The sequence below is a fragment of the Hirundo rustica genome, chromosome Z, assembly GCF_015227805.2.
Source record: "Hirundo rustica isolate bHirRus1 chromosome Z, bHirRus1.pri.v3, whole genome shotgun sequence".
NCBI classification, from domain to species: domain Eukaryota; kingdom Metazoa; phylum Chordata; class Aves; order Passeriformes; family Hirundinidae; genus Hirundo; species Hirundo rustica.
Window position 1 is genome coordinate 71,454,311 of NC_053488.1, and position 22,334 is coordinate 71,476,644.

General features: G+C 39.7%; 1 protein-coding gene across 1 annotated transcript in view; it reads left to right on the plus strand.

Annotated features, from left to right (window-relative positions):
- The window catches only part of SHB (SH2 domain containing adaptor protein B), a 58,790-nt gene extending 37,420 nt beyond the window's left edge, over positions 1–21,370 (plus strand). Inside the window, exons 4-6 of the mRNA XM_040091068.1 lie at positions 5,586–5,757; positions 9,987–10,106; positions 18,478–21,370. Coding sequence (XP_039947002.1) covers positions 5,586–5,757; positions 9,987–10,106; positions 18,478–18,661 — 476 coding nt within the window. The 3' untranslated portion in view covers positions 18,662–21,370. The remainder of the gene's footprint in view (positions 1–5,585; positions 5,758–9,986; positions 10,107–18,477) is intronic.
- The last annotated feature ends 964 nt before the right edge of the window (positions 21,371–22,334 follow it).

Here is a 22,334-nt window from a genome sequence, read left to right on the forward strand (position 1 = left end):
CCAACAAAGTACAAGAAACTGCAGCACATGATAGCACCTGTGAAGAGATGCTGAGGGAACTGGGCTTGCTTAGCCTGGAGAAGAGAAAACTTGGGGTGGGACATAATGAGAGCTTTCTAATGCTTGTGCGGAGATCCTCAGTAAGATGGAGCCAGCAGGTGTGTGATGGGAAGATGAGATACAAGATGAATCAGGAGAAGTTCTGACTCAAGCTGGTTTCTTCTTTGCAAGAACAGTTAAGCATTGGAAACAATTATTCAAGGAGCTCTTGCAGTCTCCATTTTCAGGATTTTTTTCATCCTGTGGGAAGAAATGATTGGATAAACAACCTGATCTGATCACGTAACTTCCCACACAAGGTCGGTGATTGTGTGCTACCCAGAAGTAATTTTTCTTTCAAAAACCAGCAGCTTCATTGCTTAATGATGGTGAGATACAAGCTGTGGGACTAGGATACATCTGTCTCCAGTGAGATCCTATTTCACAAATTTTTCTAATGCAGCAGCTACAGAGACTGGGTTATTAGTTTTAAAAGTTAAGTCTTAAGAGTCATATATGTGCATATGTAAATCATAGACACTATCTTTCATGTAGTGGTCCTATTAAATCAATGAGTTTTAATTAATTTGAGTCTTGTCTTAAGCTTTATATTCATCTTTATGTCCAATTTTTTGGTCGTTATCAGGTAAATTCTGAAATAGGGTTTTTCTGAGTTGTTTTAAAATAAAGAATGTTAGTTTTGTCGATTTTTTTCTTTATATCTACTCCTCCGTTTTTACATGTAACTGTAAATTAACAAGGTCAGTCCAATACAAGATTTTGATTGGCTTATGTGTAAATATTCTTTCAAGTACTATGCAGTTATGAAAGCACACAGCAAAATATTGCTTTACAGAACTAATAGACTGAAGAGAGGTTTAATTAAATGGTATTATGATATATTTGGATTACTTAGAGGTTCAGCATGGAGAATTCTTATTTAAAATAAGAAGAATAAACACTTTTTGAGATTAATTAGATTTTTTTTGTTACATCTGCCATTCATTATAGATTAGTTTATTTTAGCTACAAGGTTATTTGTCTCAAAGAAACATCGAAGGATTGGCTGCAAGCACGGTTGCAGCTGCTGTTTCATCTGGAGTCTCTAGAATTCATCTTTGTTCTAGGAGTAGTAAATGTTTAAAGAAAAAAAGAGGTCCAGCTTTGAAGTTTGAAATGGTGGAAAGTTTGCAATGGAGATATGTTGACCCTCTACTGACATGTATGAAGTGCTCTTCTGACTTATTTGGTGGCTCCATAGTGTAGCCCAAGAAAGCGTTTTTTTCAGTTCTTAGCTAAGGTGTATTTTTCTGAAAAGTGCAGTGTTGGTCTAACTACTAAAAATTCTAGCAATGGGTAAGTCCCATTTTGCAGGCCCACAATTACCGTCTCCCAATTATATGGAACTGTGGAGATGCTGGAGGGACCCTATTTTAAGAAATTCATCTGGAAGGAACAACAGACATTTGTGATGAGAATTGCAGACACGGAGACTTAGGCAGCAAATTATTTTGATTTGTTAGGTGATAGACTGTAGAAACAAACCAAAGTGGCAAGCAACACTAGCATTATCATGAATCTAATTACTCATGCAAGTCTTTGAAGGAAAAAAATTGTTCTTCTGCCATTTCAAGATTTGTTGCTGAAGCATATTTAAAACCTGTTTATCTCCAACCTGGACTTTGAGATTTGTCAGAATGAAAGTGTGCACCAGCTATGAAATGTGCTGAGGCTGAGGGGAATGTGTCTGCTCTGACTCCTAAGGATGAGGCTGGAGCTTGTGTCATGCTGGCATTGTGGATGGGGCAAGTTGTATGTAGGTTATGGATTTTGCTGTACTAAAAGGTGTGCTAAAATTTTGCACCTCTGTGTAGCAGAACTGGAATGCAGCACATTGACTGTCTGCAGCTGGAACTCTTTCGCAAACAAATTTGGGGTTGTTATATTGGAGGCTGTATAGCTGAAGCTAAAATGTGTTTTTGATGGCTTTTATGGGAAGCAAGCAGGTCATGTTTAAACTCCTGCTCAGCTGGGCAGACTGGTTTGCCTGGAATAGTTGAGGTTGGCAAAGTAACAGGAACTAAGTAGCTTCCAGGTACACAAGTCTGGCTGGAAAAGAAGATAACACCAGGAGAGCCTGTTGGAGTCCAGGGCATTCCTTTGGTTGCCCTGGAGGGTCAGGGACCTGGGCAGGGGGGTCTGGGACCCCAGCCCAGAGCTCAGAGAGACACTGGATTTGATTTCAGTCCATGGGAGAGGCTTCTTGCACTGCAGGAAGCATTGCAGGCCACAAGAGTGTGAAAAATAGTAGTTTAGCTTATCACAGGGTGAAAAAACAGTGGGTTTGGGATTTTTGGCATTGAAGTGAATGGGGCAAGATGGAGAATTTAGGGCGTTGTCTCCTTCTTCTTCTTTCGTGTTCCCTCACTCCATTTCTGCAGTGACGTTGGCACAAAGTAGTTAGTGAGGATTGGGTCAGAGTAAAGATGACCTTTTTAGTAATAGTGATAGACATTGGTAATAAATAGTAAATAAAGAATACGTAGCAATTAGTATAAAAGATAAGGACAGCCCAGAAACAGGAGGAGTCACGAGATGTCCAAGCCGCGGCAAACATCTTTTGGACACTGAGAAAATTGTAAGATAAGAACTAATAAACGAAGCATGTAACCTTGAAGACTCCGTCTTTTCCGGCGTTTGGCACAGAGCTTTGCAGAGGGCCAGAACTCTAAAACCACTTGAATGCCGGGGAATTTAAACTCCTGAAAAGGAGCCCCCGACAAGAGCCCACTGGATAGATAGATAGATAGATAGATAGATAGATAGATAGATAGCATGGGCATCCGAGGGCCCATTCAAGAATGTCATGCTGACACTGGCTTCCACTGAGTTTGTGAGGAATCTGTCCTCTTGAAACTGTCATGTGGGCACAGAAAACCTTTGGGTAAAAGAAATGTCTGTGAAGTCTGTAAAGCCAGTCTTAGTATTGCTTTACTAAATGTGTGGCCCTCAGTTACAGAGAGGGTCTCAGTGGTCAAGAGGGCCATTTGGTAGTAGTTTCCAGTATTGATCATGAGCTCATGGAAGGAGGACTTATAAATGCCAGATTTTTTCTGGCTTCTACTGCTGTTGCATGGAAAGGTGTTGCCTAAAACCCTGAAAGTTAAAGCAAGGGAGTTCTGGAATGCCAGTGTCACAGGCGTATGGCAGGAATTACAGGGCAGTGGAAGAGAGGCCACACGGAGAGTGTGGAAGTGTCAGGTATTGCTGTCAGTTTCATAACTGTAGTGGCTGAATATGCTTTAGTTTTGTGTAAGAGAGGATTCCTAGCGGCCGAAACTCAGACCTGATTATATTGGGTAGGCGGGTACCTGACTGGGTGTCACACTTGTCACTTTGATCTGCCTGGATATCTCTTCAAGACTGCTTCTTCCTGACAAATTAATTCACAAAGAAAGGGGAAAAAAAAAAAAAAAAAAAAGGCCAGAAGTCCAGAGAAGTGTCTGAACTTTTTAAACAGAGAAGAATGCCCCAACATTCGAAAGCATCTGAAATTTAACTTTGTCCTCTTTTTGGAGAATAGGTCCTACCTCTTATCATCATATTAGTGACTTTTTACACGGGCATATAGAGATTAAAAAAAAATGAGAATGTTTTTAAACTAAAAGAGGAGAGATTTAGGTTAGAGGTTGGGAAGAAATTGTGTCATTAAAACTGGTGAAGCACTGGCACAGGTTGCCCTGTGTGACATTGTGGATGGCCCTTCCCTGGAAGTGTTCAAAGCCAGGTTGGATGGGGCTCTGAACAAAGTGGTTTAGTGGCTGAAATCACTACCTGTGGTGGCATCTCACTGCTCTTAGAGGGTTGCAGCTAGGTAATCATTAATGTAATTTCCGACTCAAGCCATTTTCTGATTCTTTGTTGTAAAGATGTATCTGTTAACAGTCAGAACTGAGTCTGTTTTGTGAACTGAGTCTGTTTTGGTGTCTGAAAGATGTTCCTTGTTCAGGAGGTGACTGTAAGCTCGCTGGTTTTCAGAGAGTACCTAAGTTACAGCTGGGTGTTTTTTCTTGGAGTTAAAATAATAATACTGCTCATGCATGTCATGGGCGAGTATCCACATGCAATGTTTCTCTTTGTTACACTAATCAGCTTTCATTATCCAGTAATGAGGTTAATCTGAGTTTATATTAAGGAAGAATCACCATATTTCCACTGTACATACTTAGGCATGTGATTGAACATGTTTGCCCAAATTTTGCAATTAAAAAAATTAGGCCTACTTTCTCTGAGTAGAGGGGGGATTTGGAAGTGTGCTGAGCTCCATGACAAAAGCATCAATAAATTTTTGAAAAACAGCTCCGTAACACTTTCCTCATCCAACATTTCTCTGTGCATTATCTTTTTGAACTTGAACATTGCAGCTCTCTGCTTTAGAAGACTTTATACTATATCACCCACATACCTGCTTGGCTGTACACACAGATAGGAAGTTCACTTTTAAATGTATGAGGCCAATACGTTTTGTAGGGAGTCCCTTCAGTCTTCCTTGTAACACTTTTTTCCTCAGTTTTGCTGTTGAAACTCATGTAGGGGCTAATGGAGCTGTTTGTGCTTGTGAGCACTGTGATTTTTATCTCCTAACACAGTGAAAGTTCTCTGCCTGGTCCTCACTAGATGATCTTAAAATACAGTCATCTGCGGCTGGGAGTGTCAGTTTTTGATGAAGCAGCAAACCATAGAAGGCAATGAAAGTCAGGAATATAGTGTGGGTAGATTCTTTCACTGTTGCTGTCAACATTGTGTCCTTCGATTTTTTTTTTTTTTTTTTAATTTTTCTTTTTTTCGATTTGTAGCTATGTGGAATCTGTAAGTGTAGAATGAGGCTGCTGACATTGGTATGTGCTTTGCTATGGGTGTCACAGTGCTCTAACAAGTTACAGCTTTGCAGAATGACTTGTATTACTTTTCTTGAAGTTGTGTCATTAGTGAGTGAAATTATGAAAGGCTATTTTTCTTTTTTCATCTGTGTCCTAGACTTTAAAGGCAAAATCTTTGTGCTGGCAGCATGTGAGTGGATGCTGTGTAAACTCTTTGCTGCTTGACAGTATTTCTGATATGGATAGATGGGTGTTAGCTGCCTGATTTGCCCTCATATTGCTGTTAGGATGATACCACATAGCCTGATGCAAACTGATGTTCTCACTTGTTTGCTTTTGGAATTATGGCAGGTGACCGAAGGCTTGTTACTGTTACTTGTTCAACAGCATCATGTCTGGAGGATCAAAGCATCAAATGTCAAGATAAGCAGTAGTTATTGTAACAATTTAGAAGAGTGTGAATTTTATTACTGGAAAAGCCAAAGAGTTTTAGGACTATACTCTGCATAGTAAGAAACACTTTACATATAACTTTGTAGATAAAACATCTTAATGCTAGTGGGTATATGCTTATTCTCTGTGGGGTATGAAAACCTCTCCAGGTGCTACAACTGTTTTGGTCTTTGCTAACCTTGTCTGGGGAGGTAATTATTGTGTATCTTGCAGCCCAGTTTAATGGAAGTGGGAAACGGCGAGCATCTCCTTCTCCCTCAAATGACCAGCACAGGCAATTAAGAACACCTGGAGGAGGCTTTAAACCCATCAAACATGGCAGTCCAGAATTTTGTGGGATCCTGGGAGAGAGAATAGATCCAACTATTCAACTGGAAAAGCAGATGTAAGTAAGAACAGTAATAGCTCTCTAGCTCTATGCCTCCCCACTTACAGGAGCAGCAAGTGCCCAGATCCTGCTGCCCAGCTTCCCTCCTCAGTATCCCCAAAGTCCCAAAGACCTACTCCTACTAATTCTGTGAAGTGTAAATAATTTTTATGGGGGAACGAAGTAGTGTTAAACAGGAAACTCATCTCAGGAACAGTGAATTTTATCTATCAAGTGTGTAGAGTTATTCCATTTTCAACCTTTATACTGCATTAGGGAAAAAAAAAAAAAAACTGTATATCACATATAACCAAATTCTGTTTAAGAGTGCATGAATCCCATGTTTGTGGCTGGAGAGCATGTTTCTAATGCATCAGATATGCCTTGCATCTGGCTGTGATTCTCCTCCAGGGAGAAAATGATAAGATTACTTAAACAGCTTTCAGAGAAGAACAGCTTTCAGCAAATTTCTGCTGTTCAAACTTCAGAATGGTATTTAGATGCACTTCTATCACATCCAAATTCAGGTTCTGGGTGAATTCCCTGTAGGGAGTGTCTGTTATCCACAAGAGTGGCCCTGTCCTACCTCATTGTTGCCTTCCTTGAACAATTTGGACAGACTGGCTTGTGTGATGGAATGACCCACTGTCCTGTATCATATCAAAGGTACAGCCTCAGAGAAGGGGCTAGAATTCCTGCTACACAGAGAAAAATCCTCATGTGGAGCAATTTACAAAAGTTAGACTGAATATTCCTGGGCACTGAGTGGCCAGTGGATTCATGTGGTAAAGTGAAGAAGCTGTGTCTTGAATCCCTGAAGGCAGTCCACTCCAGAGACTGTCGTTCTGGGCTAGAGGCAGAATTTATTTGCACTGAGAAAGAAGAGCTTAATTTAGCATGGATGTGAGCATGCAATTTGTGAGGATACTTTGTTCCCTAATGCTAGTTGTATTGAGAGGATTAACAATCTTTTTACACTTTGAATCCTTAGTAGGAGGGAATCCTCTCCTAGTGTTTGAGAGGAGGTAGTTCCTCCAAATTAGTAGTTCCAGAAATTGCTTTTCCTTTGACATTCTATTTTTCAGGCAGTATTTGGAAGCTTTAGTTTGAAACAGATAATATCATCCACATGTTGTCATGTTCCATCTAATCAACCTCAGCCTTTGAACCATCTGCCCATTGACTGGTTGTATGCTTATCTCCAGTAGAGGAAGTACGAACCATTATTGTGAAATCAGTTGCTGATATTGTTAGGTAAATAGTAAAAAAGCCATAAATTTTACGGTAAATTTTGTCTTCCAAGTTGGGTAGTTACAGCTCACAGAAGTCACTTGCCGAGTCTCAAATACATTTAAAATAACTGCAGGAAGGTGACTTTCTCTTACCTAATTTTTATGTGGTGTCATTCTGTCTTTTAGTATAACCGCAATTAAATGTTACAGCTGAAAAACGCAGGTTTTCCTTCTTAACTATTCAAATGCCAGCGACGTGAGGTTATTTTTGATTCTTCAGTATGATGGATCAAACATAAAATGAATGCACAGTTATCAATGATGTGACAGAAAGTGCAAGAGTTAATATTTATTTTACTGTAGATTTTTCATAATAATTCAAATTACTCAAGTTTTAGTAATGTGAGACATCTCCACAGCACATGCCAAACCTTTCCTTCTTTTTCTGCAAAAGTGGAGTCTATTTTTGCAGAAAGGAATACAAGATGCAAAGGACAGGATGTACACAATCTGGCAAGTGGGATGTGTAGGTTAGGGTATTCCCCAAACAGGCAGAAATACCAAGATGTGTTAGTATATTAAGCAGGTATTTACTCGTGACTGAGGAATCTGTAACTATGAACTTATTAACTCATGGACCCAGGGGAATCAAAGTAATTTCTTCTATTTCCTCAATAACAGTGTAAAGAAAATGTGTGTTCTGCTGTTTCCATTGTCTCATTGAAAGTGAATCCCTCCCAGCCTTATAATCAAGATCTGGTGGTTTCCTGTTTTGCTGTAACTCAGAAACAAGTAGTGTTATGCATTATATAAGCTGTAATAACTTATACTTACTGTATAATTAATGCTGCTGTCCTGTCTTCAGTAGAGTTATGGCCCCTTAGTGGCTGAAACCTGACCATTGACAAACTAAGGGAGATCAGGAAGAGCATTCTGTCAACCACAGTCAGGGTACTTACAAACTCAGGATGAGATCCTGTTAGGGGTCAAAGTGTGTGATTATGTTAGAATTTTGCTTTCAGGTTTTTATTGTGTACCTGTGTTTTCCAGGATATCTTAGAAGACATTCAGGATATTCCATACTTTTGTGCTGGTGTTTTTCACAAGCTGTTGTTGCACTTTTTAAAGACCACATCACTGATATTTGAATCTTTGACCTTTCTTCACAAATACTTACATGTAGACATTTAAAAAAATGAGCACACCCAGGACAAACAGACCCAATACAGTTGAACAGCAAATCACTCAGGAACTAAAACTGATTATCACACTTTGCTTATCACACTAGGTAGCTGGAACAGGAGCAATCAGAGTGTCGCAAAAACATGGGCATATGACTCACAAACAATTACACTTCTGGATACTGCTGTTTACTGTCAGGTATAGCCAAAACTGCTTCCAGACGTCACATCTGAATCAGATGTTATCGGATCAACTGTTTTACTGACAATTCTAAAAGCCTGTTTTTCTTCCTCAAACCAACCCTGTGTTCTTTTTCCATTTCTCTCTGAATATCAGAGTCCAGCATCTCCCTTATTTTGGTAAGGTAATACTTTACTTTTGTTTTATTTGGCCCTCTGGGGAGAAAAGAAAATAAAGATAATTGTACCTAATAGGAAAAGTTTTTAAGGTCTCCTAAATCCATTTCTTGATTCACACTTGTGTTAATATTATTTCCTCATTCTCAGAAGGCAATCTAGTCTTTAAATTGCTTGTTAAGAAATATGCTTCACCAGTAAATATCTAATGCGAGATGAGGAGGAGGCTGCATGAAATCATTTGCGTTTGTGTCTCCGTCTTATTTGTGATGCGATGAAGCCATCTTGATGGGCCTCCCTTTCTAGTCTGTTTTGACTATGTAAAGTATAACCACTTTCTAGTTCCCTATAATGCAGACTTTGGTTTTAATCAAGCACACAATGAATTTTTAATTTGGGCACCAACATCTTTTTTTGTTTTAGTACATTAAAGAGATTTGACAATGGAGACACTAGCACAAGGTAGTTAGGAGCATGATTTCTGTCAAAGATATTTATCTGGTCTTTATCACCTATCTTTTAGCTGGAGCATCTTTCTTAGAGTAAGAACAAATGGACTAAAACTCTTTTGCACAAAGCAAACAACAGTTCCTGGTAAGAACAGACAGAGCACTTCTGATGTGTTCATTGTCTTGCTTAGACAGATGTGGTAGTGTCACATAGTGTTTCAAAGTGCACCTGGTAATTTTAGGGAGGGAGAGATCTTCCTCAGAGACATATTTGACGCAGTACAGGGCCAGACACATTTTACATTGCTCTGGAAACTTAGGGAAGGGTCAAAGCGCTTACTCGTGGAGTCTGAAATTTTAAAAGCTGATACAGAGCAGCACACACTAAGAAGCTTCTTTGTTCGCAGTGGCTACTTTAACGAAGGACCCACCTCTCCTCTCCCAATTTCTTTTCTTCCCTGAATTATTCACATTCACTCCACAGATATACCAGAGATTTATTTAAAGCTCTCAGAGTGCCACAGTTTTGTTTAGAATGTGCCTTTTTAATAGATCTTCACACTTTATCACTCTTCTCCTTTTTCAAAGATTTATTTTAGCAAATCTTTTCCACCATTAACTGTTCATATTCTCCACATGGGATTTTCTATTTCTTTGCTTTTGTTGGTTTTTTTTATTTTGCATATTAGTTTAAAAATTGTTACATCCCAGAGACGAAAGAGAGCAAATGGATCTGTTTGCAAGACAGGTTGTAATGTGTTGCTCTAAATGGGAATCTCTTACATAAACATGTACACCAATCTTATTGTGTGGTTTCCTGTTCTGACTTTTTCCCCTGAGCTAACAGGAACTACAAGTCTCCACAAATTGTAATAACTTCATCTAGTGCTTTTTATCCATAATATAATAGATTTTAAAGGTATCCATGTACTATTGATAACAGTTCATACCTTAAGAAATTAAGCAGCAAAAGCAGTATGAGTGGGAATATTTCTGTGTGTGTATTAATCTCTTTGCTTTTTTTCTAGATGGTATCATGGAGCAATCAGTCGGACAGATGCAGAAAACCTGTTACGTTTATGTAAGGAGTGTAGCTACCTTGTAAGAAATAGTCAAACAAGCAAGCATGACTATTCCCTTTCACTGAAGTAAGTACTTACCAGTAAAACATAGTAAATGTATTTATAAGCCCTAACTTCTCTTGTGCCATATGAGAAAGATATCTGTTTGTTACTGCACTGTTGTAGCTCCGAAGGACTCCAGAGTGTTTGGGACTGTGTGATGTATAGTTACAGTCACTGAATTAGTACCTTCCTATCTGGGGATGCTAAGAGATTTTTAGTCTTCATTTGGTGTCCACTTAATTAAATAAACTTTGTGTAAATTTTTTTCTGGTTCTAATTTGAAATGCTCCTGCTGCTTCTGCTATAGGCTGAATAAGGAACTGTATTGTTTGGGGATTTCATTCCTTTTGTTTTGTGTGCTTTACTGGAGTAAGGCTGTACAGCATTGCTACGGTTTTTCAAAGTAAAAAGCCCAGGATTGAGGATGAAAGATCTAGAGAATAAGGAAATGAGCAGTATACCAGTCTTAGCACTGCTCTGAATTTGCCTTACCTTGCTTAGGCTGAGCAGAGATACAGATGTTGTCTTCAACATACCATGAAACAGGTTCATAGAACAGTTGGGGTTGGAAGGGAGGATCAACTAGTCCAATTCTCCTATCCATGACAGGATAATAAGTTCACATCATTTTCTAGCTGGGGAAGATCATCAGGGTTTTCTGTGCAGGAGAAAAAGAGGCCCCTTAACCTTGGTACAGGCTGTACAGGTGCAGAGAAATGTTTGCTTTCTTTCCTTCATGCAGGATAGGGTCTGATGTGGAACCAAACCTTCCAAGTAGGTCAGGGGTACGGGCCAGCTTGCCCTTTTCACTAGCATTACTCCTGCCAGTTTGTCTTTTATGCCATCTCTTCACAAGCCTGTTCTGAAAATACCTTTTACTGCTGGGATGGTGATACCTGGTTGCAACGAACAGTTTTATGAATAGCACCAAAGCTGATCCTTTTTTTAGTGTTTAAAATTCCATTCTAGGACTTGGGAAGAAAAATATTTTGTAGGAGAGTATTTTAAATCATTATTCTTCTGCTGTTATTTTTGGGATCTCTCTGTAAAGCAGAGGCTTGCCTTGAGCTGGAAAACATCTGCTTTAGCACTGTGGCTCAGTTTCCTGTTACCTCTTTTGTAATTTGGTCTGTGTATTCTCCAATATAGGTGTCCTCTAGGTATTTTCGAACATTGAAGCATTAATGGCACAAGCTTTGGAATAAGTTTTTCCTTTTCAAGTCTTTCAAAGTCTTGGAATATGACCTTTATTTAAAAGTATTTCACTTAACTCTTGCATCAACCCAGTGATTTTTGTTATTCAGGCAGAGCACAACTTCCAGAGAAAAAGGTGACAGTTAAAATGATATTTTGCTGTTTGGGACAGCTGAGTTCATATCTTTAATATGTACCTCTTGTAGTCTCTTTGCACAGAAGTACAGTGTTCTCATCTATTAGGTGTGTTTGTACTTCTCAGGGACCTTTACTACCATGTGTGAGTCAGCATTTCTTTTCAGTTTAAAGTTTCATTTATGCTTCAGAGAAAAAATAAGAATCACACCCTGATTTTGTACAGGGTTTAAGTAACAGTGATAAAATCTATTCTTCTGTTTTGTGTGATGAGCTTTTTCTAAAAACTGAAAGCAAAAACCATGGCCAAACCACTTCACTCTAGTTTTTGAGTTTTCTTTTCTCTAGTAACAAAAGATTGTTTCCCAAAACACAGCAATGAGAATCTACCCAAATATTACCTGTATTTGAAAAGTGAAAAGATGGTAAAACTTTCTCATTTTCATTTAATATGACTGAATGTTGCGTAATGGAGACATCTCTGAAGACCATTTTTTCCAATAGCAGGAAACCTCTGTGTGTTCTGTGGACTTTGAGAGGGCCAGACAGGCTTAACTTGCATGAGGAATTTGTGTGAGATATTTGCCTGATTGAAATTCCAAAAATTATCATTCCAAATGCAACGAAATGAGCGTGAAAATAGCTTTATTGCTAAATTAAAATGCATCTGTGTATAAAACATTCATTGATGTAGTTTAAATTGCTCATGTCAATGTCTGTCACTTTGAGATGGTGTAGTCTGCCCAGTGAAATTTAATTACATGTGGATTAGCTATCTCTATGGGCATCAGAGAAGGTCTTACTAAAGTGCACATTTACGTTGCTCATCTCAGTTGGAATTGGTATTGTTAGTGTCAAGTGTTTGAAGGTACAAATATCTTTCTATTAATTGGGATCCAAAGAGCTAAGCCTCTGTCAGCATTGTTTAAATTCTGCACAGCAGAAGAGGGAAAGAATATGATCTACATTCGCAGAGCAAAATGATCCCAAAGGCATGAGGGGCAGCTATACATTCTCTTGAATCTCTGTCAGCCCTGGATTGTTCCCTGTGTTTCCTCTTCTCTATATTCCTTCAGGGCTGTAGATATTTGGCTTGCTCATACCCACCCATTCTTTCCTTAAACACAATTATAATTGCAGAAGGCTGGGTAATAGTTGGAGACCCATACTCCTGGCAACTGTGCTGTGACCAGAAATTCCTGGCTGCTATTGAAATGCCTGGTTTCAAATTCCTTTTCTGAGACCTGTTCTTTACAAGCAGACTGGTGAAAAAGGTAGAAGTGGATGTGCAAATGAAAGAGGGAGAGCCATTTCTTACTTATAAATGTTTTAGGTGTTCAGCAATTACTTCAGTGAACATCAAGCTCACAGAGGTGCCTTGTGATGTAGCAATAGAACAGGATCTCAGGATGGGGTTAGCATGTTTCAGTCTTGTTCAGTGAAGACCAGGCACCAACTCGGCTTTACTAGCTAATCCTTTCAGACAGGAATTCCCCCTCCCAAGGCGCTTGCAGCAGTGTGCACCATGCCCACACCACTTAATTTCCTGACTCATATTTCAGTTTTGGGAAGTACAACTATTCTTAATTTTCGATAATACTTATCTCAGAGGTTAACTAAATGTGCAGTCTGTGAGCAAAACCAGTAACAGCCATTGCTTTCTGCTCTGTCAGATAGTTCCTGCACAACTGTAGCCACTGGAAGTACAGAGCTGAATTCAGAGAGGGTGGTGCCTTTTGACATCCTGATCCAGTGGACTCATAAACAGGCATGTGGTTTCCCTGAATAGCAAAGGAAACTGCAAGTTGTGAGGTGGGGGTTTTTTTGTGGGTTTTTGTTTGTTTGTTTGTTTGGGTGTTGCTGTTATTGTTGGGTTTGCGGGGTTTTTTGTTTTGTTTTGTTCTTTGGGGGGTTTTTGGGTGTTTTTTGTTTTTTTGGGTTTTTATCATTACAGTCTGTAGAAGTGGTCCTGATTTCCGAAGTTGAGTACATAAGCTTTGGGTAGTTCTGGAAAAATTCTGGACTTGCACCTTTGTGTTGATTTTGTTTTTGGAAGTAACTCCTGTAATATTGTAAAAATTACAAGTTTCTTCCAGTCAGTATAATTTACAAAGAGGTCATGGGATTTTTGATATGTCTCTAAATTAGCAATTGAATAAAAATATTTAAAAGTGTATTACTAGTCTGTTGTTAGCCTAAGCCACAATAGAGTTCTGGCTGTCAGCAGAAAGCATGGATTCTGTCACTTCTATGGAAAATCCAGCAAGCCAAAGAGTCTCAATACCTTCAAAGCAGCAGATGGGAACTGGTTATAGAGAATGGAGCTTGGGCTCAGTAGTCATCTTCATACATTGCGTGCAAATGAACACTTCTGCACCTTGTTTGTAGGGGAAGAGACATTATTTTGTCATGGAGACTGTGTCCATCAGGTGTAGAATGACAGTGTTGTGTATAATGTGTTTGAAAAAGAAAAGCTGAAACAGGAAAACCAGTTCATAGGCCAGCCTCTTAATGTCTCAAGTAAATGATTTTTCAGTTTGTTGGTTTTTGGTTTTGTTTTTTTTTTTTGTCTGGGGTTAAGTAGTGAGTCTTTATTTTTCAGAGGAGGTTTTATTTTCTTGTTGCTGTACATCGACATGAAACATTATAGGCTTTGTTCAAAGTAACAGTATGTAATACAAGTTAAAATTCTGAAATGAAAAATCACTTCAGAATGGAAAAATAACACAGCATATATTTTCTACATTGCTGGATTTTTTTTTTTTTTTCTGATGCTATTGCAAAGTTGTTGCTTTTTTCTTTGTGCAAGTGATGTTTTATCAAAATGAATGCAGAAGATCTGTTCCGACAAAACAGTGGTTTCTTCAGCAAAAATAGGTTTCAGAAGACTTGACCAGACTTTCTGATTGTGAACACTGAATCATGTTTCAAAGCCATTAATATTTCCTGGAGAAAAAATACTAGGTTTAATATCTAATTAATATTTATTAAACCTGCTTTTATCACACTTCATGCATAAGATCAGAAAAGTATGTTCTGATTAATTGTCTGCCCAATTCCTTTCCCATCGTCACTGGGTTTTGAAAACAGAAAGAAAATATGTGAGGAGGTTGCAATTCAAAGGCTCTTGGTGTTATGGTTGTGTTGCCAAACGTTTTAAACAACTGACTGACTGTTAGTCATGTATCAAGTTTGTGTCTGTGTAAACATCTGTGCTTGATGAAAAGAAATTTTTGCAGGGATCAGCAATTAACAATTTTCTTCTGTATGTGAAACTCATGGCAATGATTGCAAAAAGGAAAGAAAGGCTAGAATATTGTCTCTTATAGCACTGTTTTGTTACTGTTTTCCCTCAATTGAATGAAAATGTGGTGAAGAGTTATTGCAACATTTGAAAAACCACAATGACATTCAGAATTCACACAGTAACAGTATCACATGCCTTAGTTCAGGTCCCAGCACCTTATTTTGCAAAATGTGTATGTCTTGTCTCCTCAAGACACTGGCTGTCATCAGTGTTCACATATGTGAACTCAGAATCACTATTTAGGTTCTTTTCTTTGAAAGCCTTGGGCCTGGCAGGTTCTAATAATTATTGCTGAGCTGAAAAATAGGCATTCCAAAACTAGGACTACTCAGTCAGGCACTTGTTCAGGTAGACTGCAACAGTGCTTCAAAAACTAAGCAGAAATTTATTTACTGTCACTTCAACCATGGGGCATTTTTCCCCTTCACTACCTGAAATTTCAGTAATCTCTTTGCATACTAAAATCAGAGCTTATATTGAAAGCATTTGGAGGAGAGAACGAAGGAGTATGACTTCTAGGTTCCTTTTTGACTTGGTCTCTCTAATTCTAGTCACTGGTCTAGCAGCATTGGTGCTGTTAATCAAGTGCAGGATGCATTTTGCCCTTACCTGTTACCAAAGGCACTGATTCTCTGAGTCCAGGCGTACCGGAAGAGAGGAGACTATGAGGCAGATTTTAAGGACAAATAGAGAAGGTGAGACAGCACAGAAGGATCCTTAGTATAGATGTGAATAGCTTCACAGAATAGTTTACAGTTGAAAGTGTTAGTTCAAGGGCATGATTTCAAGGTGCTAAGTTGACTTTCTTCCAACTTATGTTGTTCTGCATTATAGAAGATGAGAATTGTCTGTTTTGATATGTCTACTTGCAACCAGTGACAGCTCATTTGGAACAAGGAGACCACATAGCACCACATTGCACATTCACAGTGTAATTTTTGGAAACTAAAAGAGGGTGGAAAGGAAGTGAAGGAGGAAAATATTTTAAAGCTTTGCTTTCATCCACCAGTAAGCCTGAAATAATGCTCAGTTTGAAGACTTCTGGACGTCCAGAAAATTAGCCAGGATAGAAATCAGGTCTATCACTAACAATGTGCTATTGAGTGCAAACACTAGCAGTAGGCAAAACAAGTTCATTGACTGAATGTTTTTGCTTCTCAGTTCTATTCCTTTATGAACAGAAAATTAGCACGTGAGACACTGCAAAGCTTTGAAGTCAGTTTCACATACCTTCCAGTTTCCTAGAGATATCTGGTTGGGAATGGACCTCTGGAGATGTCTAGTCCAATCCCCTGCTCCAAGCAGTACATGCTTATCCAGGTTGCCGAGTGCTTTGGAAAACTTATGAGGATGAAACCCTTCTGACCTGCCTTATCCTGGTTCCTGGGCCCTAGAACTCTTATAAGGAAGAAGTTCCTGTGTCCGCTGGGAACTCCCTTGCAGTTTGTGCTTGTTGACTGAGAAACTTCTGTTTTCTCTGTATCTCTCCATTTTGGGCAGTGGGTGATTGCAGCCTGACACCCTCCACCTTTTCTTCTCCTGGAGACTAAACAGGCACAATTCCCTCAAGCCTGTCCTCGTATGTCAGGTATTCCTATCCCCAGACCACATTTAATGGTTCTGCTCTGGATTTGCTCCAGTGTTGATGTCTCTTTTATTATGGGCCCCCCCTCTCACCAGTTACAGGTGCAGCCTCACAAGTAGTCACTGTCTTCCAGCAGCTGGCTGCACTTTGCAGCTACTGTGGAACTCAGGGCTGCAGTAGGCATTTATGGGCAGACCATTCAATCATTGTCTTTCCCACCATGTGTCCTTCCTATCATAGTTCCTCTTCTGGCCCATTTTGCCCCAGTTGTACTGCGTCTTGGGTTTGTTCCATCCCAAGGGCAGAAGCTATAGATTGGCTTTGTGTACATTCCATTAGCCTGCTATTCATAACTTTTAGCTCACATTCTTTTTCCCTCACCATCACAAACAGTATGGCCTTCCAGAAGGCTTACCTGTCAAGATACATAGCAGAGATTCTTTTTGTGGAAGCTCAATGACTATGTCCTACAGAAGCCTGAATATATACATAGGCCCTTCCTGGGGAAGCAACAGCTGTCTGTCATGAATATGTGGCTTGTAGTGATTTGTTCATACTATGTGCATTGTCTTCCTCTTCGAGAAAGGCTTGTGCCTTTTCCTTTCCTGCACTAAATTGCACTTAAAAGATTGTTCTCCAGTACTTGCCATATTTCTGAAATTAGTATGCACCTATGATTCCATTAATGTATCTGCACGCTCTTAAGTCATTTTGTAGAAAAGGAGATTCATATTAAACTGAAGAAAGAGAGCAGTACATCTGTCCTCGTAATAAGTATTTAAAGATGTCGCTCTTGTTTAAGGGAAACAATTTAGAGATCAATTATGACTTGAAAGATATATTTTCCCACTAAGATATTGATATTTAAAGCAAGATTTTAAGCACACACAGCCATAATTGCAGTGCCTGCAGTGGTTTCTGCGCACCAAAAAGGTTTTCTTCATCAGAGAGTTATTGAATACATGTGAAAGACATGAGCTTGGTTATGACACAAACACTTACATATGCTGCACCTGCTAACTAGAATATGGCAGATTTTAGAGAAGCTGTTTTTAACATAATTTGTTTTCCTGCTGCAGCTTTCTCTGTCATCTTGAATTGGGTTTTTTTGCTGACACAGACTAACTCTAGCTTTAACACTATTGTCTCTGCTCCTGGACACACCTAGAAGAAACAACAGCTTGGAGCCAGAAGGTTAGGGATTGGGACATCAAACAAGCTGTAAAAAACTTCTTGTAAAAAACAAGCTCCATTCAACATCTTGACGTGCAGGAGCTCTTCCTTGTTGTCCTGGCTGAACTCTGCGCTCCTATATGTTATGTTAAGACAGCAGACACTGAGGGGTCACTTCTGGGAAGAGCTGAGGCCAGCTTTACTTCTGGTGCTGTATGGCAGTGTGGGTGCTACCCATCAGAGCAGGCAGGGCAGTTCCATGACACTCTTCTCCTGTCTGCATAATTATGAGCCTTCCCTCAAAGAGGGTGCCTGCAGAAAGACCACAGGACAGCATCCCTTGCTTAGTATAGTGTTCAGTCTAGTACAGTATTTTGCTGTAAACCTTGGGAATGTGCTCACCTGGAGTAGTTTTCCCAGCTGAAGCCACCAGATTACACACAGAGATGTGTCCTGGACAGTTACTGCCAGGGTGGAATGGGTAAGGTCTGCCCTGAGGCATCCACAGGGGTGAACAGGATAGGTCTTGTCTTGCCTAGCTGAGCAAGATTCATAGCCTGCTTGTGCCTATGAAGGGACCCTCAGGCCTCTGACAGGCCAACACCACAGGTATTTGGGGTCCAGAAGTAATGACTGGCTGCAGTGAAAATAAGTGTTCATGGAAAATATTGAAGGGGCTGGAGAGAGGGGCCATGGGGAGGAAATGGATTGTTTTCTGGCACACCTCTGGATCACTTTCTGTGTGAGACAGCTTTACATGTGGATCAGTGCAGCTCAGGTGCTGATAACAAAACTATCTTAGGCTGCCTTTGTGGTGAACTGTCATGGGGGTTTGCAACTAGCAGTTGGAAACTGTCAGTCTGGCCACTGTCTTGGCCTTCAACCCAGCAACTACTTGCATTTTGTTCTCCTACTTCCCCCTCCGTAAGGAGAACCTGTCATGGTTCTGTGCCCCTCTTTCCTGTGTAAAAGCATGAACTTACACTTTGCTTTCCTTGCAGGAGCAGTCAAGGTTTTATGCATATGAAGCTGACCAAAACCAAAGAAAAATACATCCTGGGTCAGAACAGCCCTCCCTTCGACAGTGTTCCTGAAGTCATCCACTACTACACTACGAAAAAGCTGCCTATCAAAGGAGCAGAGCACTTGTCCTTGCTCTACCCTGTGGCTGTACGGACTCTCTAATAACCTAGTCCCACCCCTTCCTGTGGATGGGAAGTGAAAGACAAGCTGGGTTGCGCAGAAATCATTGCCGGAATTCAGAGCTTGGGTCTATAATGGAGAGAGGCAGTCTTTAGTCTTGTGAATGCGGGCTCTCTGCGGAGTTGTGTGTGGGACTCTGTGTGTGACACACTTGTGCTGCAGCATGCCTCTAGAACTGTACTGCTGCGCAAGATAAAGAACACTTATTTTAGTGCAAGGAGAGCAGATAACCTTCCCAGACCTTCTATGTGAATGAAAGTGCTTCCCAACAAAAGTTCTTCCTTCGTGTCTTGAGAAGAATCAACAAGTTCTTTTCATCAGTAAAAAGCCAAGAACTTTTATTTTCTTGCTACCCTGAGAAACTTCTCCATGAGAAAGAGTAACCTTACTCTGAGGGACCCTGGGGTGTTCTTGATGGACCTGAGAAGGAGCTGCTTAGCAGGCAAGTCTCTGGCTCTGGTCACATAGCTTGATAGATTTGGGATTTTTTAAATGCAGTTTCTTGGGGTAGTCAAATTTCAATGTTGAACTTCTGTTAGACACACAGTCTTAAAACAATTTTGTGAGAGTGAATCATGGACAATTACTTATGAATAGGGGATGTAATTAAACAGTAGTTTATTATATATTTTTATCCTTTTTGGTACAATAATCTCTTAACGTTTACTGTCTTCATTTGCAAGTTTCATGTGTAGGTACAGGCAGCTAATTCTGTTTGGGGCAGTTACACCATAATGTTTTAAGTAGTTAGGATAAGTAATTTTGATATGTGGGTTAGTATTTATGCATGAGGGTGGTCAAAGGCTTTTATAAAGCTTTAGTAGGCAAAATTTTCACTTGCTTGTTCATCTGGATCTAACAGCTGTCCTAACATGTATCACACTGCCTTTCCACAAGATGGCTTTTGCAGCTGTGAGAACTGCTGTATGTAGCAGAGCAGAATTTGTTTTTCTGGTCTACCAAGGCATTCTTAAGGCACAGCCCCGTTGGTGCATACCTTCTGGCCAGTGCTCTTTTTACATGAGCAGAAGCCTGCCTTCTACTGTATTTCAGTCACTGTCAGCCAGAAGCACTGTGGAAGCTGCTCTTTATCTTAGTCCTGTGAGCTTAGTGTCCATCCACTTGAGACATTTTCTACATGCTCTGTGTGCTCATTGAGTAAGTTAAGTGAAAAATTACAATTGTATACAAGCTGGAACTGGGGGATCTATAGCCTTATAGTCCTCATGTTGTGCCATCTCCCACATACATCTAGAATGTTGTGCATTAACCAACTCATCAGCTGGTATAGTAGCAAACTGGTTAAATGCAGGTTATGTATTTTACAGACAGCAATAGGACTGTGAAGTTGTGTGCTATTTAATTCAGCTTTCTTAGCTATTTTTTTAATGTATGCTTAGAAAGCAGTGCAAATCTGAAAATTGTAATGGAATAACCACTTACTGCCTGTAAAAGTAGTGCTTCATGGTATTGTCTAATCTGGTAAGAACCTCAAGGATGACCCATATACTGTCTCTGGTGCTAAATATTTTGTTTCCTTTTAAGCCTGCCTTATTTGTTATGTGGCATCCAGTGCAGATTGAACAGATAATATATATGTGAAGAGTGCAGTGTCATTATGTGCAGCAGTGGTAGTGGGTCAAACATGTCTGTCTCACCCAGAATCGGAAGCTGCATTCAAACAGGTTTTCCGGTTTTCCAAGGAGGGCAGAACAGTGGAGGACGAAGAGACAACATTCCTCTCCAAGTGAAAACAAACATCCCCTTTTTATGTAACACACCTACCTGCTTACCTGCTTTTTTTATTTCCCTAAATCTTTACTCTCTTAACATCGCCCAACTGACAAGAGCATACAGGCACTTTGAAGTTAGTATAGTCTCTCACCAGAGTAGGAGTTTATGAAGGTGGCAGAGTTCACACAGATTAGGAAGCAGGTGACATCTGCTCTGAGTCTTGGCCTTTGTGGGCTCGAGTAAAACTATCATGCCCTTTGGGACAGAGATATGTCATATTTCTTCTTTTGCATGTTGAATCTGGCATGATTGCTGTTCCATGGTCTGTTTTTCTTCCTTAAAGGGAAAAAAAAAAAAAAACCCAACCCAAAACTATGCCCCTACTCTGTCTAACAGAAATTACCAGCAGAAACCAATATCATCATTAACTAAGGCCTTGTCTGGCTTCCTTAAGCACTTTGTCTTTAATTCATGGGGATAGCTATTGTACCAGACCTCTCTTGTCATGGGTCTGATCAAAAGTCAGATGAAGCCAGCAAGTGCCATTTTGTTGCTGTCTGCAAATTTTGGGTTGGGATCCATTGCTTCATACAAATCATGTGAGTATGCATCATATAAATGAGTTAAAGGATCAGATCAAGGTTCTTGGTTCTGCAAGAGGAAATCATCAGAATATATTGGTTGTCCATGGGAAGGTTTTTTTATTTTTCTAAAAGACTTATAGAAAGTACTCAGTAATTGCATAATAAATAAAACCAGGATTTTGTTTGCACTGTAATGTTGTCTTTGTTTATTTAAGTGATTGTATGATATTTTTCCAGTGAAGGAATATTCTTCCCAGATTTTTAAATGTACAGTGAAAATGCAGTGTGTTAACAGTGTGTAGTATTGCATATAGGTGGAAGATCTTGTAGTGATCATGCCTATATAGCACATTAAAATTTTATTTTAAAAAAATATATAGACCTCTCCCTTTTCTTCCTCTGATTGTCCTTGTGTACTCAGATTTGTCATGAATAGTTAATAACTGAAGCGGCCTTTTAGAACAACTTGTGTTTATGTGTCTTAACTGTGTTGTGAATGTAATCATTAGCTTGAAATTTGGAGTCTGGAAAATCATATGTCTCAGTTCTACCCTGACTAGTTCTCTTAATAATGTCCACCTTTACAAGGGCTGGCACAGATACATGTATGAATGGTATTGCTGGTGGCGTCTAAGGAATCCAGTTACTGCTGCTAACAGCATAACACTGGTGAGTCACTTTTTGCAGTCTTTGTAAGAGGTGTTAATTAGGCTTCTATTTTGATGAGTATTTCACAGCATGGTGAAAACTGTGAACATCTGTATGATGTGTAGGAGAGCTTTAGTGGCCAAGATTGCATTTTACAGCTCCTTCCATAATTGGAAAATCATTTAGGTTTGTGGAAGTACAGTCATCACCATGGTTTCTGTACTTGATATTGGATTATTGTCTTACTTTGAAATTAAGTCTGCAGAGACAGAATGCAAAGCGCAGGACTGAATTAAGTGCAAAGGTACAAAACAGACATTTTCAGCTTCTGAAAGAGCATGGCCTGAATCTATACTCTGAGGAAAATGGTTACTGCTTGGAGTTGGACACATTTGCGTGCTTCTCAGTATCCTGTTAGGTTTTGCTCTTTATTTTGATGTCATGGCTCAAGCTGGCAACACAAACACCATGTGGCAGTGTTGGTGGAGTCCACAAATGATATCTTTTATCCAGGCTCTGATTCCATTTTGACACTGCTGCACTGCCAAGCTATACTCTGGTGGACTCGGTCCTCTGCTGCTGTAAGTTATTCATGCTGTCCTTGGGTGGTACCTCAAGTGGTGTCTGAGCAAAACAAGCAAGGTCTTAACAGAATTTTAAATAAACAAAGACCTCACCCCACAGTACTC